Source organism: Sebastes fasciatus, chromosome 2 (assembly GCF_043250625.1).
Source record: "Sebastes fasciatus isolate fSebFas1 chromosome 2, fSebFas1.pri, whole genome shotgun sequence".
Taxonomy (NCBI): Eukaryota; Metazoa; Chordata; class Actinopteri; order Perciformes; family Sebastidae; genus Sebastes; species Sebastes fasciatus.
Window position 1 is genome coordinate 28,326,861 of NC_133796.1, and position 19,510 is coordinate 28,346,370.

At 40.2% G+C, this 19,510-nt stretch overlaps 1 protein-coding gene across 1 annotated transcript in view; it reads right to left on the minus strand.

Annotated features, from left to right (window-relative positions):
- Positions 1–19,510, minus strand: part of sbf2 (SET binding factor 2) — a 109,740-nt gene that overhangs the window by 76,104 nt on the left and 14,126 nt on the right. The window contains 1 exon segment of the mRNA XM_074617080.1: positions 16,784–16,869. Coding sequence (XP_074473181.1) covers positions 16,784–16,869 — 86 coding nt within the window.

Consider the following 19,510-nt stretch of genomic DNA (forward strand, 5'->3'; position numbering starts at 1 on the left):
CGCCGCACGCCGTGTTGAGAGTCATTGAGAGGCAATAGAAATGCTCCCAATCTCGTATTGAGCTCCTTTAAGATTTCAAGGAATAATAAAGAGGGGAAGCAAAAGCAATTCTATCAAAAAGGGTCAAAAGGTCGGTCTGCAAAACAGAAACAAATCAAGTGTTTGGGGCCTTTTTTCTTTCTGTAAGTGTATTTATGTCCTGCTGTGCCAGTGAACTGGAGAGATTACAGGAAGCAGCAGAGCTGAGGGAAGAACAAGTGAAACCACTGACTGACACAAGCTCCATTGTACACTCAGCTATAGCATGACAGAAATCCACTGCAGTGCAACAGGTGCAAAGGTCAACACGTAGTAAACGTCGCCTTTATAGAGCACTGAGTCACACACAAACACACAGCAGAGAGAAAGGACATCTCCCGTTCCCAAATTAGACCGTAGTCAAGTGACAAAGGGACACACTTGCTGTATTAATGTCAAAGCCCAGTAAACTGCTGCCCTACAGCTAAACCCTCTGCATCACATCATGTGCTGCAGCCTGGTATGACTGCACTCTTATTCACCTACTCAGCCGCTGACACTGGATCTGCGGTCTGGCCTGCTAAACATCGTCACAGCTGAGCAGAGTGCTTGAAGAGCAGCACCAATAAAAAGAAAAAAATCAACCCACAGAGGCTCATCAGGACATAGCTGCATTCTTATACTGTGACAAGACATTAATGCCAGGTCAGGCCAACGCAGGCCAGATATAACTGGGGCAAGAGCCACGACTAAAGATGACTCAGGACAAATAGACAGTATGGCATCTCCTTTCAAAGTCAGCGATGTTTTTCTCTGGTATGATTCAGCTAAAACAAGACTGGAAACGGGATAACTGTATTTATATTATGACCCAACATTTGAGAATCCCGTACTAAGAGAATACAAACAGACTTCGAAGGGTCATAAAACCTTTAAAGAGTTCCCGTTACCACAAATGAGCTCAATCCCGCAAATCCTGTCGGAAAGGGACTTATTTCCTAATTCGGTAGATTTGCACACCCAAATGTAATCAGGCATCAAAGCTGTTCCATGTTGTTTATCTCCACAGCAATACAATGTGCGTAGACTGAGCTGTCTCCTCACATCTGAGCATCAGCAAGAATGACCGAAACTGAAGGAGAGAAAAACACACTCCCCTGACTACAATGTATAACACTGTATGTACACAATGTACACAACTGTTGCATGGAACGAAGAAGAATTCTTGGAAATGTAGGGACAGTCAGGAAATAAATAACACACTGAATCATTAAATATGGCTGCCAGACAATGTCAAATCTTAGAGGTATTACTGAAAAGAAAACGTGAAAAAATACACCTATAATCACTCAAACCTCCAGACAACACTAGTGAATTATAGACGTAGCCGGAACGTGAAGTTACTGCCAAGACAATGTGGTAAGGAAAACGCAGCAACAGATGTGCACTACACAGTGCACTTCAATCATCCTCTTCCTTGTTCTTTCCCCATTCATGTGGACGAGTCGCACGCCAGGAAGACAACACAATGACGGAAAGTGAAGAGCGAGGTGTCGGGGAACAGAGCGGGACTGGCTGGGGGTGAGAAGGTCAATGGCGTGCAGCCTGCCCAGAACTCCTGCTTTATCAGGTCTGCAGGATGAGCAGCGGAGACAAAACAAGTAGAGACGGCTGCTCGAGTTGAGCGGTTTGGCGCACAAACACCCCCCCCTTAACCATCTCTTTAGCTCAAGGTCAGCATGATGAACATAACAAACTAAACTGTCAACAAAATGACCATAATAGCACTCTTATCCAAATAACATTCAGTGGTTGCAGGGAGTTCATTTATTGCGTCAAAGTGTAGCTCCATCACGGAGCGCTCCGCTGAGGTGGCATCTCCTCATCCACTTCCATTCCTCAACTCTGCTTCCCCACTGGCACCAGCACTTCTGGTTTCCCTTTGCTCATATGTTACGCAATACCCGGCGCATATGGTTCATTTTAGAGGTAGATATTTTTAGATGACTATGATGGACCACAGTAATTCAGAAAAAATGTCTAGTCAAGCGGGACAGGAAGAGTCATCTAGCAAATATTGCAAACTATACTATACACAACATTTCAAGTCTAATAGAAGCCATATGTGTAGGAAATGTAACACCTGAAAAAGACCACAAGATGTATTTTTAGCTCAAATGTAAAGGTTTTTTTTAGTCATGCACAGTCCAGGAACAAGCTCAGAAGGACAACGCTGCTGAACCCCCAGCATCCCTTGGGAAGATTTGTTCACTTCAGGGCGAATACTTGGGTTTATTTCAAAACACAGCATAAATTAAAAACATACGGCCAGTTCACCACATGAAACTTGAAAACAGAAATGCGTAAAGAGGCAAATAAAAAGGACCCTTTAGAGAATCAGACATTCCTTTGCTTAAATCAATCCCCTGTCAGATTAAATCCCTCAAATTTACTCCTTAAACTAAACCTGAAGCGCCTGTAGGGATGTTCACGGCTGGCGTGAAGGTCCAAAACATTAAATGGACTTTATTATGTCTCAGGTTTGTCAAAAGTAGGTTAACAAACACCAAATCTTCCAAGCTTTAACGAGTTGAATAATAGTTCAGGGGAAGAATCTGCTTTGAAATATAGTCAGAAATTCCCTTTCAGAATCCAAGGAAAAGAACGTGGATTTCCCCGGCACTGTTTAATAACAGGTTTTCGTGGTAAAACTGATATTAAAACCACTTGAATATTTTAAAAACAAGCATAATCCAATAAATTCTCTCATTGCTGTGACAGGAATCTGTCAAACTGAAGCGAGTAGAGCGGTAAGATCAACTGTGCTTGCGTCATTATCGCTAAAACAATCAATGAATTCTGCTTAAGAAGGACCCGGTACGTCATGTATGAGCATGCCTTCTTATATAACTGTGTTAATCATAGCCCGAGAGTTTGCCAGCACGCTGTACTTTTTCTTAAGGTTATGTCAAAGCCATGTAATAACTACAGAGATTCACAATTATTGAGAGATGTCTTATATTAAACAGAAATCTGGCAAGAGAGTGCGGTTGGCTTTGCGCAGTAAGCCATTATGAATTTAGCTAAAGTAGTTAGATAAGTGACAATGACTGCAGAGTACAACACGTGTTATGCATGCCAAGGATAACCAGACTCTGTAAGATCCAACACTAAGCAACACTAAAATACAAAATTCAAGGCAGTGGCCAGCGAGCTGTAAAAGAATTACAGACCGTGTATGATTTCTCTCCCAAATCACAACGGACGCTAACAGACCATAACAACCCTTTCTGATTCTGGCATTTGTGACAGGCACGGTGAAAGACACAAACAGAATTGTCCTACTTGGGTTGTACCTGGCCTTAACCTCAAATATTTAAAGGACGTGGAAATGAAGGATGGAGACTTTTAGAGGAACCGGTAGTTCTACTGAATATTTACAACAACAGTTTATAACAGTTTGCTTGACATAAATATTTGTGAAACAAACGATTAGGGTTTTATCAGAATTCAAAGTGGTGATGTCAAGAAGGAGTACTGAGCCACATTTTACTAGAAAATACAACTGACTCCAACTTGTATACAGTCATTTTTAAAGGACGTACAGAAAGAAAATGAAAGTGGTAATGAATCAATTGGGACATTGACTATCTTTCCATCAGTGCAACTTTAAAAATCAAGTAATTATCCTACCATACATCATCTTTGTCTGTGCTCGTGCACTTAATAACTTACTTTTTGACAGGGAGATGAGCTCTGTCTGATTTAAGTTTGCCCTTTCGCCCTACAAAGTACCGTGATGCCTCCCCAGGACCTGCTGTAGGGTCACATCTGGCCTCCATTCCTAGACAGCCTGCAGCTGTGCATTTGACCTTGGAGCACTTCACCTGCTTCTGCATGTCTGTGACCAGGCGGTGGATCTGTACTTATGAGTTATAGAGCACAATGATAGGCACCTCAAGCTCTGTTCAGACTGGGTTAGCAGTATTCCTGTCTGCCACAGTGTCTCTTTTGATAGTACCACAGGAGGCTCTACAGTTGGACATTTTCAAATCTTTCATAGTGGCTTTAAAGGAACAATGTGTAACATTTTGGGGGTTCTATTATCAGAAATGGAATATAATACTCATAATTCTGTTTTCATTAGTGTATAATTACTTGAAACTAAGAATCGTTGTGTTTTCGTTATCTTAGAATGAGCCTTTCATATCTACATAGGGAGCTGGTCCTCTTCATGGAGTCCGCCATGTTGCTCTGCCATGTTTCTACAGTAGCCCAGAACGGACAAACCAAACACTGGATATCGAGAGAGCTTTTTGCATTTTTACATAACCTGAAGGCCACCGTAGTTCTCCGGCACTCTTGTGAAGCTGCAGGAACGTGAGCCACAGTGTGCAAAACTGTGGTGCCTTGATACCGCCAACCGCCCTTTGACCTCCATTTCTCATAAAGTAGTATTATTATGGTAAAGATGGCCTCTGAGCGAGGCGAACGACGTTACCACAGTTTTGCACTCGGCGGCTCACGCTACCGCAGTCTTGGAAAGGGTACTCAGTTGGTTGCAATCTGTAACCACACCACTAGATGTCGCCAAATCCTACACACTGTACCTTTAAACCTGCAGTAGGCAGAATGTTTTTGGCATCATTGGGCAAAAATTCAATAATAACCTTTCAGCATATTGTAATTCAAGTGTTTTGAGGGATAACTAGACTTCTGCACCTCCTCATGGCTCTGTTTTCAGGCTTTAAACAATCTAGCCTGTAAAGGGAGACTTTGGCCAATCACAGGTCATTTCAGAGAGAGAGCGTTCCTATTGGCTATTCATTCAACAGCGGCTGCTGTAAATCACTCGCGAACGCCGATCAAATGGTCAAACTAGGCAGCGCTGATCAAATATGAATCAATATTCTGTTACTGTAATACCTATTAGTTGGGCTCTGATTGGTTGTTTTCCTCCTGTATGTGAAATCTTGCAGATGCCGTTAGGACCACCGGAGGACACAGAGGAACCTGATTTTTTTCAGATTACCTGCCTCATGCAGTACTGCCAGGATATAGTGACAGTTTTATAAAAATAACTTTTTTTTAAATCACATTTGCTCCAATTCTACCCACTGCAGCTTTAAGTACAGCTTTAATTTCTGCGGTATTTTGGTTATTTGTCCACTATTATTTTTCTTTTATCAGTTCTGATCAGTACCAGATTACTACAGCCTTTTTTGTACCTATATCAGCTGATGGTAGGTAAACATGTTTTTTTATTTCATCTGTAAAAAGTAAACATGGAAAAAAATCAAAACACATTTCTGAGCACATGGCGTGATGAATGAAAGAGCAAGGTAAACAGCTTTGTCCTGAGGTTGTGGATCAGTACAATGGCTGTCCTGCGTCAGACCTTTAGAGCACAGTCAGATGATGTCTGATAATGAGCTGCCTGTGGAACAGGTGCTTCCTCCACCGCCTTGTGGGGGCCCTCGATCAGCTACAGTATTCAGCACAGTAGGCCTCAGTTTCACTACCACCCTCAATAAGCTCAGTTCAAACCACAACAAGTTTTGTTCCTCTCCTGAACATACACTAATGTAGCGGGGAGAGTAAATGTGAATCCGTGCAGTACGTGTCAGTGTGTTGAGTGCGTATGAACACAGAAGAATATGTTTCCAAGCAAACACCCTTTCTCACATAAAGCTTCACACACAAATCTCTTTAAAATGTTTTGTGTCAAGACACTTATTCACTCACTAATATGTTAATACAATATTTCCTGCTCAGGAAACCACACAATAAGCTACTAGATGGTGACGTGTCTAAATCTGCAACTTCATGACAACCATGTCTTTGAAGCTTTACAGTTGATATTTGAAAACTAACAAAGTGAGTTATTTATTTCCAAAAATATCTAAAAACTGGACTGAAGTGGACAAGAGGAGCTGGCCGTCTGAGTGGGCCGCCTTGAGCCACTACATTTCTCTTAGTTTCTGGTGGCTTAATGGTAACGCTGATGTCACAGTCGGAGGAAGACGACACAGTTGATTAAAAAAGGAGAAGTGGTTGCTCGTACTGTAAATGACTCCTACTCAACCTTATAAATAAAACACAGGTGCAAGACATCACAATGTTTCTGTAGCTGGTTGGTTAACTATATTTTAGCAATATTTTTAGCTTAAAAAGCTAAGCATCGTCAGCACCGTCAAATCAGAGCTGGGTATGTAAATTCATGGTTTAGCACAAACATACCTACGGACAGACTGGGAGAATATAGCCCTACCTAGGATTTTATAGTGGCAAATACTAGGGCTAAGCCGAATCATCATTTTTTGTTTATGTAAATATATATATGCAATAATAATGTATAAATCCACAAATAGCCCATGAAATAAGGAATAATCCCACAACATTATTCATTATTCATATTCAATATTAATTGTTATTTGTTATTCTCAGACGAATATCGCTATTTGCGGCAGCAGGAATGTCCCGAAGCGTTGATTACCTTCGAATATTTCTCCCCGAAGCTTCAAAGCCAAAAAAATGGTATTCGGGACAGCCGTAGTAAATACAGTGTGACTTGAGGGTATGGCTCTAAAAACCCCTGCAACCAGCCTCCAGAGGCCAACCTGCTCCACACACCCAAAGAGACTAAAAAGCAACACTGCCATCCTCAGAGCTCCACACTCAGCAATTACAGCAATGTGATGTATTACCGCATCATGTTATTATGCTGCCAGTGGCCAAGACTGCTCCAAAGGATCTGGCTATTTCTCACTCACAATGTCAAACATCCAGCCAATGTCGATAAGAGTACTTGTTGTCAGGTGAAGCTTAGCAGGCTCAGTCTACAGAAGTTTGGACCGTATTTTATGTCTACAATGCCAACACAAAAGGGAACCATTACAATTGAAAGGTTGTCAGCAAGTCCTGTTGAAGAAGCTCAACAGAAGAACAGAGAACACCTAAGTCTGCAGAGTTCATCACGTCTTCAGGCAAATTAGTTTATCTCTTTGACAGACAGGCATTTAATATATGGAGACGATGAGTGTGTGGATTTCTGGTGTCAGCAGCAGTCATTTTTTACGAGAAACAGTGGCATTCATCAGTAGCCAGCTGGTGGGATGTCTGGAGCCAGCCAGCTCTTTAGATGGGAGGAAGGAAGGGTACAGGATAGCCCGGGGCATCCCAAAACTTTGCTCTTGGACCTGTTCACCCGACTACTGGCACCAGTTCACAACCACATGTTTTTGTCCAGCTCCTGGCTGGCCACAGAGTTGTCATCGTCCCTTTTGTGTTTTTGTTTGTTTGGACTCTCAGACTTGAGTCTATCCGGAAATAACAACATTTCAGTAAGCGTATATGTGACACAACAACAAGGGAAGAAACACTTAATTCCCAAAACAACGTATATCAACAATAAACCACTAAGACGGAGAGCTTCAACTGTATTACATCTAAAATTTTGAGTATGTTTGCTCTCCAGCGTACTGTGGTTTCGTTTCATCCTGTGTATTCCCATTTCCTGGTGAGCTCACAGTGCTTTTCAGCCTGGAAAGTCCTGCTTGCTTCACGGCTCCAGCTTGGTTTCCTGATGTGTTTAGCTTCACTGGCACACGGAGCATTGATTACTCATGTGTGGATCTTCCTGACAAACACATGATCCCATTCTCCGCCCCCCCCCCCCCCCCCCCCGGGCTGGAACGGCATCCTGCTATCTGGAATGCACTGTTTAGCTTGTCTCATAGTTTTACAAACATCATAAGAACGACGTGCAGCGCGACATGTCGAGTTACGGTCAATCCATCAGTGATACAATTAGGCCACATTCTTTCATCAGTCTGTGGTTTGGCACCGAGCCTGAAGCTGACTAACCAAGGCTGCTGATTATAACAATGCAGTTAAGCTTTGTCATGATTTGCTTATCCAACATGCTCAGAGAACAAGGCCAGATGAATGACTCCTTGCTGCAATAAGGGTGACTCTTTTCTGAACTGAACCTGACCTAAGACCAGCGGCTCATACCAGAGTCCTGAAGTATTCTTTTTCTGAGACAATATGCATTTAAAACATTTCTATTTCAATTTCCAGCAGTCACATCAACTACCCACACGACACCAGCCGTTTACACATTTTCTGAATAACTCGAGCATCCTTCCCGGAAGTGCCGAGACACGTTCCTCATTACAGCAGGGATTGGGGGGAAAAAGGAGAGGTTCAAGAGGTCAAAGTTCGAGACAGTTCTAGAGAAATGACACAAATGTTTACAGTCTGGTCAAGTCAGGTCAAATTCCTTCATCAGAGGAAGTTGGGCCCCGAGGGGACATTTTTTAAATCTCATGTCTACATATTTTTGTCAGATGAAAACAAGTACGAGTGTAAGCTGGCATTACATATACAGTATAAGTTGTGATGCAATGAACCTTTGCAATTACAGTATATTCAATTGTATTTATTTACTGAATGTATGGTAGGCAAACAATGCCTACTACAAACAGATCACTGCAATAACAGAACACAGAGTACAATAACTTTACTCGAAATAGTCCTCGCTTCTCTCTGTTATCATCTAGCCTTGGATTAGCCTACTCTACATGCAATATATTTCTAACTGACTGCTTTTCTGTTTAGTTGGAGGGTTGAGGGACTCTTGCATTGCTGTTTGGCAGTGTGAATTGTAAGAAGCAATTAACAAATAAGTGAAGAAACTTCCACAGGGAAACCAACAGCCTTCAAACAGACCTCATACCCATACTGCTGCAATCATCTCATTACTAACTTCTCCAATGTCCATTAAGGATTAATGGGATAAATCTGCTTAGAAATCATATAAAAAGGCGCTCCTTATAACTCAGGTGTAGTCCACAGCTAACTGACTCTCATGAAAATGGAAAATAAGAAATAGGAAACACAATAGGAGGGATTAAATCCATGAAAAGTAGCATTTTGGGAGGTTTTTAGGGGTGGGAAAAAAAATCAATTCACGTATGTCTCGCGTTTTTTAAAAAAATGTTTAGGATTTTGAAATCGATCTTTTATTGCCAGAATCGATATATCTGCTTCATTTCAGTCTATACGAAAGTAGAAGGAGGTTACCGCTTTTAATGTTGTAGTCTGAGTAACGCAACGTCATATCCGTTCCGTATCCGTCAACCAAAACAAACCGCAGCTGGTAACAGCGAGCCGAAACGAGAAAGTAGAAAACTGCGTAGGGTCTGCATGGAAAATCAAACATTTCTACTGTATTAATTTAGATATTTTCCAAAGTAAAAGTCCCTAGAAGTGTATGATTCAACTTTTTCCCATGGTCTAGTGTTAAAAAAGTTAACAAAAATCGCAATAAATTGTAATTTCGAATCACAATACTTGTAGAATCGCAATACTTATCAAAACGGCACCCAAGTATTGTTATATTATTGGATCGGAAGATAGGTGTATCCTATCCTATACCCAGTCCTAGAGGATTTACACTATCAATACATTTTTAGACAGCGGTAAGACATCCCTACTAAATGACATTCTTAATTATAGATTTTAGAGAAGCATAGACGCAGTGCCTGTGTTGTCACCCTCGTTTTGGAAGATTGTTTTGAAGACTGGATTTGGGTTAACCACTGACCACCATCCTGGAAGTTCGGGTCAGACAATTTAAATTTGGGTAAAGAGCGGAGGAGTCTCGGTGGAGCTGTGGAGGGATGAGAGAGCAGAAACCACCACGTCTTAGTGTGATAGACTGACTCTCGTCTGTCGAGCAAACACTCATCTACCTCTACTTTTACAGACCACCAAGACACACATTGCAAATTGAATTAGCTTTTTTCCATAATGATTTGTGGAAAACATATAGACTTTTTTATACATGTTAAATGGCTTGATCCAAGCAGACTGAAAAATGCTGTGGCCATTAGTGGAGCTGCATCTTAAAGCACTTCCGTATTGGCTTTAGTTTTTGGCCATTGTGGTAGCCGCTTGTATAAATGTCTTTCTCTCAGTAACAATTATGGCTACCAATATATATCTGAGTACACAGTGGGACAAAATAGCAAATGACCGGCGTGGTATGTGGTCAGAGAAACAAGTCTGCTTGCCTACTAGCTGACTGAGTGGAACAGAAAACCCACACCGCATATTGTGTGTTGGACTGGACCAGTACAGGATTACTATTGTTCAGTGCTGCTGCATCTCGCCCACGACCACAACATGTGAGACTAGAAATAGAGCAGTCTGAATATTAGACTGAGACTCCCACTGTTTTCACTGTCAAACACCTGATGGTAAATGCTACAAGCCTTTAAAAGGTGAGGTCAGGTCGCCTTCAAACTTTGAAAACAAACTAAGAAACACGTCAAGGAGGGACAACGTACTGCAAATGGAAAAAGGCGTGTTGAGAAAAGGTCAACCAAGGCTTTTTTCAAAAATGTCTGACCTGCAGGCAGACATGCAAGTATTTGGTAGCCAAATGGAAATTTAACAACTGCATGTACTCATCAAAACAAATTATAGCTGTGAAAAACCCAACACAATTACTCATAATTAAATCACATCAGGATTATTTTCATTACTGAGAGTCTGCCAATTATATTTCTATGAACCAATTAATCATTTAGTTTATGAAATGTCAGAAAATAGAGAAATATTGCCCATCATAACTTCTCAGAGCCCAAGATGATGCTTTCAATGTGCTTGTTTTGTTTGACCAACCAAAACATTATACATAAAAGTGCAAAAAAGAAGCAAATCCTCATATTCGAGCTGCAACCAGCAAATATTATTGTTGCACGGCCTTTATCTCGGCTCAAAGTGGCATTAAAGCAGTTTCCTATCTTTAACTTCCTCTATGGATACCGGTCCTCTTACTGTACACATTAACAGAAATGATTGTGCTGCAGAGCTCAAGTCAAATTTTCCAAAATATAAAGGCTGATTTGAGGCTACGTAATCCGAGGAGACGTTTTGTTTACCTGCTAGGCAACGTGATGATAGCAGAGACAGCAGGAATGAGTCCGCTGACAGAGCGGTGACTGCAGGCTACATGTAATAAACTGACCCTCATGTTCAACGCTGAACTTTGTGGTTCTTTGGAATGTGTTTGACCTCTCGGGCCTCGGCGTCAAGACATCTCTCTTCACCCAACACACACACACACACACACACACACACACACACATACAGTATATATACGTATATACACATACAGACTGAAGGCCACGCCAAGCATAAACATAAAGCTATCCATTTCAATGCCGACGTTTTCAATATATGGTGATTTAACTTTCTGTTTAAGGATTACATTTGAATATTATTTTAATTAATTTTCACAACCAAACTAATATTGTGTGGTCAGGTTATGTGCACATCATTAGGCTGTTTTAGGGGCTCTGTTTCATTCTAGAAAATATTTTCTTTGATTTTGAATCAAAATGTCTACACTGGATCCACGACTGTGCACATGTATCTTGAAATGTAACTTTGTTAACATTTAACTTTCATGTTAAACAATGAGAGACATATCTGATATTAGAACAGCTGGGCAGAAGGCAAAAATAAGCGATATCGTAATTTTAAGGCAAAGGATCAAGAGGATTATATGATCACTTTAAATATCACAAAACTTCACAACAAAGTTTTTTTTTAATAGTTTATTTTATTTTGTTACGACCAGTAATGAATGAATTCAGCTGCATATAAATTAACACGTAATAAAAGATAAAAAAGGTGAAAAATTGCCAAATAATTAATGCTGATATAAATATTGCGACATGTCAACATCTGTGTATTTAATAGGTGTTTTACAAAGATTCTGAAGGGATAAAACCAGTTTTAAAAAGGATCTGTTTTAAAGCATTAACTCAATTTGTTTTATGTACCTCCGTTATTACACGCAACAAACAGCATTAAACAAAAACCATCCTGCCATAAATTGGAGGCATATTGCCTCCACTGTGTTAAAATACAAAGCATGACGGTTTCATTTAGGTGACGTTAGCAGTAACATTTATAACACAGTTTACTGGCAAGCATTCTGACCTGAAAAAGCAGGCTTGGACAAGATTTGGTGTTTGTTACTCCATACACTCGCTAATACTTGGATTAGATGGATTTAAAAAGGTTAATGCTCATGTGGTTGTCTTACAATGTGGATTTTATACATGCAATTAATGCAGCCCATTAAACATGAAAGAAAACGCTGCATAAAAGAAACAAGAGCACGCGAGGGAGAAAGGTGTAACAGAGGGAGAGTCTACAACTCACACTCAACCAATCTACATTTGACACCAATATGTTGTCTACGAGCAGCGGATGTTATGAACATTCAAATACTCCAAGCATTAAACAAATGGTGCTTGTAATTAAACAAGCTGACTCAGCAATCAGACAGTGAACACCAAAGAAATTCCCCACATTCCTTTGGCGTTTGTGTGGCACATTTTATGTCTCTGTTACAAACTGTCTGGGGGTGAATCTAAATAACTAAATATAGACTGTCCCTGTCCAACTTTAAAAAAACAAATGTTTTTCTTTATTAAACTGAGCATGATGAGTAGGCTTGCTGCGGTAGTCAGTGTTATACAGTGTTTCAGGCACACACAGATTACTTGCCTACCGCCCCACCAAAAATAGAAATAAAAACCATTTAGTTCACTTTTGCGTATCAGCACCGTGTTATCAATATATACTCGAATGATGGACGACACAAACTGAAAGTGTCTGCTCCGTACGGAGTCTCAGCACAGAGTAGCAGGAGTCAGATTTCACACACACAGGACTTGAGAGATTTGACAGACAAGACGATGGCGGAGGATTTGAGGTCGAAGCGAAAAGCAAAAGTGATATTTCGGATTTAAACCCAATGCTATAAGGGAACCATAATGTTTATGAGGCAATCATCGTGTGGAGGATGGAGCGGCCAACGTTAAAGATCAAAGTGAGCCCTCTACATATATTCACCACCATCTTTTCTTGTAAATTTCTGGTGTAAACGGTAACACCGGTGATGTCACAAGTTTATTAACCAGTGGGAAAAAGTCCTTACCGTAACGTCCCTAATGACGAGCATGACTAGGGTTACTTGACCCAGAGGTAACTGAAGGCAATGGTGGGCTGGTTGCAGTTTGGCTGCTATGCTAGATGCCCAAACTATAAAACTTGTACTGTACGGCAGAGCAGACAGACACATCTGTCCTTGAAATTTGAAAATTAGTAAGACTCTCCTTTTCACAGCAAGGGAGACCACTATATTCCCTTTGAGTATAATAAGCTAAAATTAATAATAAAATACAAACAACCCCAATTTGCCGTTCATGTAATCATTAGATTAAAGTTCAAGTCAACCATATTGTCATTGTGTTATTCATTTAAGCAAACCACAGCTTTGGTCTGTCACATGATCCGCATCCTGCTTGTCACAGTAGCTCCAGAGAAAAACGAGAAATGAGAACAATACAAGTCAGAATCAAGGAAACCTTGCAAGTGATTGGGGAATAAACCATTGTTTTTAACTTCCATTTAGTTGCTAATGGCATGATATATTTTGAGAATTTACATCTTAAAAACCTGCTACTTGACAAATGAATTCCCTCTGTCCATTTACAGTATATCATCAGGACTGTGTCTTCATATTGGAGGGAGAGGTGATGGAAATGTACTAGGTGAACAACTTACTGAACTCCATCCACAGACCTAGCTCATCCATAACAGATGAGGATTTGAGCTGGTTCCTATCATCATCACTTGCCTGAAAAGATTAGAAACACATTTTTCCTTGCACAAGTTGTAAACGCTTTTTTCTTGGTGCATTCCTCATCTGTGGTTATTTAGTTTGCTGGGGGCCTGTTGTGACCGCAAAATGCTTTTCGTGCTCAGCTTCATCCACTGTTCTCTACAGATGTGTTTCTTAGTGTTTGTAAATGAGTCATTTTCTTTTTCATGGAGTGGAGAAAATCTGCAAATAATAATGGTTTACATACCAGCCCAAAACAGAGCCAAAATGCAAATTGCTTAGTGGGGTCTGTTAAACACTATGGTGTATCTTCATTAAAGCTTCAAAGCTGGAATTTCAGTCATTTGGCTCTAGACCAAAGTTTGTCACACACCACATAGTAGGAAAGCAAATTTCTGGAACAACCCCCTCTTTCCCGTCCTTGCTCAGTCCTCGGGGCGCTTTTTCATGGAGACAACTTATTCAGCATGTTATCCTTCTACATATACTTGTATCTCAGAAGAACAGTTTCAGCAAATATGCGGGGTATTTGCCAAAGAAGACCTAGCATTGAATGCATCCTCTTGTTTCAGCTTGGGCTTACTGCCTTCAATGAGAAACATCATGCTTTGTGCTCTCTTTGCACACTGGGGATTGCAGTATGTCTCAATTTCAGTCTAGGCTGACACATAATGAAGAAGCATCGGGGGGAACACTTCAGCAAGATGGAATACAAAAAATCTACACACACACCCACACCCACACAGGCACATAACAATATGGTATGCAGGTCCTCAATGACATCTGGAAACACTAAGCTAATAGATTTAGCTAAACTTGTGGCCGTGTTTCTATATTTAAACTCTATGAAACCATGACAGATACTTGAGGGATGATGCTGAGAGAGGAGAGCCGACCCGGCTCATCCCTCACTGAAAGTCACTGAAAGGTTAAATAGCAGTGCTAGGGTTTCCGCCTCATATTAACAAAAAATTCAGTCTCCAAAATTCTACTTGACACTTTGTCTAGACAAGACATACTTAATTTTTTAATTTTTCATAGTTTCACCAGTCACCAGTACCGTTTGTTGGCTATGAGGAGCACAATGCTGCACATCTCTAAGCAATAACTCACAACAAGACGCTCTTGATGGCCACCAGCAGACTCAGACAGTGAGTTACACAGGAAGACGCCGGCACGCCATTCAAACCACCCACTCACAATATGTCTATTTGTGTTGGAATAACAGCCTCACATGTCCTCAATTGCCTAATAAATACCATAAACAAGGGTCATGGTATAATAGTATCCGCACAGAGCCAAAGATTTCAGCTACAGCTATAATAACCCTCATTTATCATTAAAAGACAAACAAAACTGTATTCACTATTCATCCAAAATAACTCCAACCCAAGTTTAAACTTCTAAATCTGCAAATACTGTATAAAAATGTAGATTTATCTTTGCCTTTCTACAAAGAAAGGATCCTGTCATAGAGAAAAAAATTACCTCATCTAAACATGAGATGATGAGGAATGTCTGTTGTTTGGATTAGCTCTCTTCATTTATCTTGGCTTAGATATCTGACCCATATTATGCAACTTGTTGGCCTCTACACCTGCTGCTGCTCTGCTTTGCATCACTTGGCCCCTACATTACATACTGTACCTAATATGACCTCCACCAAACGCAAAACATACCTTCAATTGCAAAATAGACAACATGCAACAAGTTTGGCACAGCATTTACAACCACAGCTATGGATCCTTCCCTGTATCTGGATTTTATGAGTCATTTTTAGTATTAAAGAGAGCAGAAAAAATGTAATATTTCAGAAGTATGTGCTGGATAGTACTTTCAAAGGATCGAGTACTGTGTTGGGATCTAGAGTCATGTCGCTGTTTTCTTTCTTGTCGGCTGCCAAAGCCATTCTGCTTAGTCATTAAAAGCTTATCTGCAGAAGCCAATATAAATGAACGAAAACAGATATAACACAGGCGCTAATGTCCTGTGCGGTATGACACTGTTACAGTGACTTCTAATGTTGCCCTTGAGATTGACAGTTTTTCCCAGTCCTGATAAGCAAATATTTGTCCATCCATTGCATTGTCCATATAAGGATAACAGACCCCCTGGGGCCGGCAACTATTCCCTTAATATTCCTGAAGAGGAAGATGGAGACAGGCAGCAATGTGAAACCAGATAGCAGGCTGGACATAATGTTAAAATGTCTGTTTCCCAATTAGGGAACGTGTAAACGTTTGAGTAAACAATAATTATGTATTTATCTGAAACAGGAAATGCCCATATCTGCTGCACAAGCTCCAAAGGGCAAATATGTTTTTAAAACATGAGAATTCCCTGGGGTATAATTTGTCATTTTGTGACACTGAAAATGCCAGAGACAAATATTTCAAATATTTCCTCTTTTTTTCGCAGAAAACATTCTCAACTATCAAATCAGGAAGGAAGGGGAAGGGGGTAATGGGTAAGGGGTGTAAAGACAAGGACACTTACTAACTAGAAAAACACTGTACAACCTGTGCACATCACACATTAACTTGTTCCAGAGATGGTGTCAGCTCTCCTGTTATGAACTTTGAAATTGTGATATTGGTCTACAATGCAGACAGCAAAGGCCAGTCACAATATTAATGCAACCATTCAGAAACTAGTCTGTCAATTGTACTTGGAGTTTCAGAAATGATTTCTACAAGTCATCAAATCATGCAAAATAAAGTACAAGTACCACAAAATTGTACTCAAGTACAGTACTTGAGTAGCCTAAATGTACTTAGTTACATTCCACCACTGCTAAAGCACAACATTTGTTTACAAGAGCACAAAGATCTTTGTTGATCTAGCCCCTTAATTTTGCTCTCATACTGCACCACATTGATGCATTTCATCTATTATGTACAAAATGTTCTTCTGGGGGAGCATGCCCCCGGACATCTTTGTGCATCTTTGTGTTCCTGTGTTTCACTCTGGATAGAGTACTTCAAATACCCAGGTGGGAGCAGAGCTTTGTTCCGTTTGGTTAATTTGAGTTTTTAGGAGGCTGTTATCACTCACCATCTCCACCCCTTGAGGAAACGCCGTTCCCTCCCAATCCTTCTTGGGGAATCGCTGAATGATCTTTCCACATCCCTCTCCTGAACCTGCAGATAAAAAGACAGGAACATCTCTCAGTCAGTGGAAAGGACAAAGCATCATGGCATGTAAACCTCTGCATGATTTTAAGAAGAGAAAAATCACCAATCTTAAGTTAGCCAATCAACGTACATCTGTTAAACTCAGTAAAGAATATGGAGAACTGAAGCAGTTCTTGCATAAATAATGCACTGGTCAACGTACACTGTTTTCTCAAAGGCTTGCATCTCAGAGTCAATGTTTCTGACTAATATTAGATTTCTTTCAGATTAATCCTGACTTACAGTAAAGTAATGGACAAAGAAGTGAGGAAAAACAAAGCACACTATATGGTCTGAAGAGATTTTCAGATTTTAATTTCACTTAATGGTAAGTCAAATCTACTTATTAGGTTTGACTCAACATGACTACATCAGAAAACCAGACAAAGAGAGGAATCAACAGAACAAAATAAAGATATAAAATGTAAATAGAGTATATCAAATACAGGACATGTTGATCTATGTTACAAAGAATTTCATTCTGCCTGAAGCACATGAACACGCCTCCCGGCCACAGACAGAAAAATGTAATTGTTGCAGTGGGCCGCACTGAATTCGGCGTAAGTTAGTGGTTAAGTGATTTGGAAGTGAAGCTGATTGACTTGGCCTGATTCTACTTTTAAAAAAAAGCTACTAGGAAGCGAGAATTCCAAAGAATTTTTTGGTTCATTTTTATTTGTAAAGAGGAATTGCGAAAAAACTGAAACTGAAACAAAACTAAATAGGCCTAAATATGTTGACAGAGCAAAATCAAATATAATGTAACACTGAAATAACCAGTCAGAGAGATTAAAAGAATGAAGCTGAATGCATCAGTGTATTAGGGAGCAGTTACTGTCAATCAATGGATGAATTACCGGGTTGAATTAAATAAACCCCTCCAGGAACTCGCGCTGTTGTTTTTGGAACATCTAATGCAAACGCATCCGACCACTGTGTTATTTGTACAAGCTATATCAGTCTATATCCCACATAGTTTCTGCAAAAAATTGTGAAAACATGAACAATGCTTCAAATATCTTCTAATCACCGCAGTTTATTGCTGTAATAATGGAATTCAGAACCACTGGTAAGATGTCAGGTGAAACAATGTCAAAAATCCGCCTCAACAAACCCACTTCATTACAAATAACTAATAAACAGAAAGTCGTCCTCTTGGGTATTTCATCTCCGACAGCATTAATTTACCCACTTTAATGCTAAAAGGAGATGAGTTAAAACAAGTTAACAAGTCACTTGACAGGCAAAGAGCATGTCTCATGTTCTTTTTAATTAATTAAAATAAGGTGTGCAAGTGTATAAGAGCTTAGAACATGATGATAGAAGTATATGATGGTCATTCCCATGCTCACTCATGTCTCACAAGTTGTTGTAGCCATGTTTGGGTTGATACCATTTGTTACACAGATTTGGTGCTAAATTTAACAATTTTTTACGACTCGAGAATTGATCAAAATGATCAATAATCCCTCCAAAATACCACATTAAGACACCACGACCTTGAGGATCACCATAGAAAAAGCCATGCTGTGATTTGGTGTCAAATACTTTTGACATTTTGAGATTAGATGGCAAGCACTTCTGTTCTGTTCAGAAAGCCCCTTATTGTCAGTATACGTAGGAAAGTCATCCATCCTCTGAATGCTCTAGGTCTCTAGTTTATGGCTGTAAAGTTTCATGAGGCTGTGATTATCCTAGAGGTCACACGGGTCATTTTATACAGTGAGGTCAAATTTAAAAAATGGTATCAATAAAATGAAAAGACAAAATAACATCATCACACATGAATATGATTGGGCTCATTGGATCCACAAAAGTCTCAGATTTACAGTGATACCCAATTTGTGTAATTCCAAGACTGTTTAGGGACCCCCTGTATGCAGAAATATTCAAATACACCATTTTAGTATAGGCGAAAATAACATTTATACTGCATTCAAATGCTTTTTTGTCCAAAACTACATGTGATTATCATAAAGTTGGCATGTATGTAAAGGGGAGACTCGTGGGTACCCATAGAACCCATTTTCATTCACATATCTTGAGGTCAGAGGTCAAGGGACCCCTTTGAAAATGGCCATGCCAGTTTTTCCTCTCCAAAATGTTGCCTAACTTTGGCGCGTCCTTTAGCCTCCTCCCCAACAAGTGAGATCACATGGTTGTTACCAATGTATTCCTTAGGTTTTCTAGTTTCACATGGTATCCGTACCTTCACTCTAGCTCTAAACCTGAACCTGCTACAGCCTCTGAAAGACAGTTAAGTCGGTCGGAGTCGCAGGTCTCAAGATCCTGGTGGGACTGACTAACTTAAGATGAGTCAGGAGGAACGTGGTCCAAAGTATGAGATATGGGACTTACACCACTACAGTGGAAGTTAAACCAAAAGGCACAAAGGGAAACCTTAATACCTTTAATACAAAGTCTTAAGTGTTAGTCATACATAAATGAACAGCACATAATGTAACACACAGGCGTACACACTTACAGTATGCAGTTAGTGCTGAGAGAGACAGCTGGATACTGATCTATAGCATGTGTAGCGCACACAGATTTGCGAGGTTGACAATCGAACTCTTTACCAGTGAAATAACTCCCTCATAGATTTCCC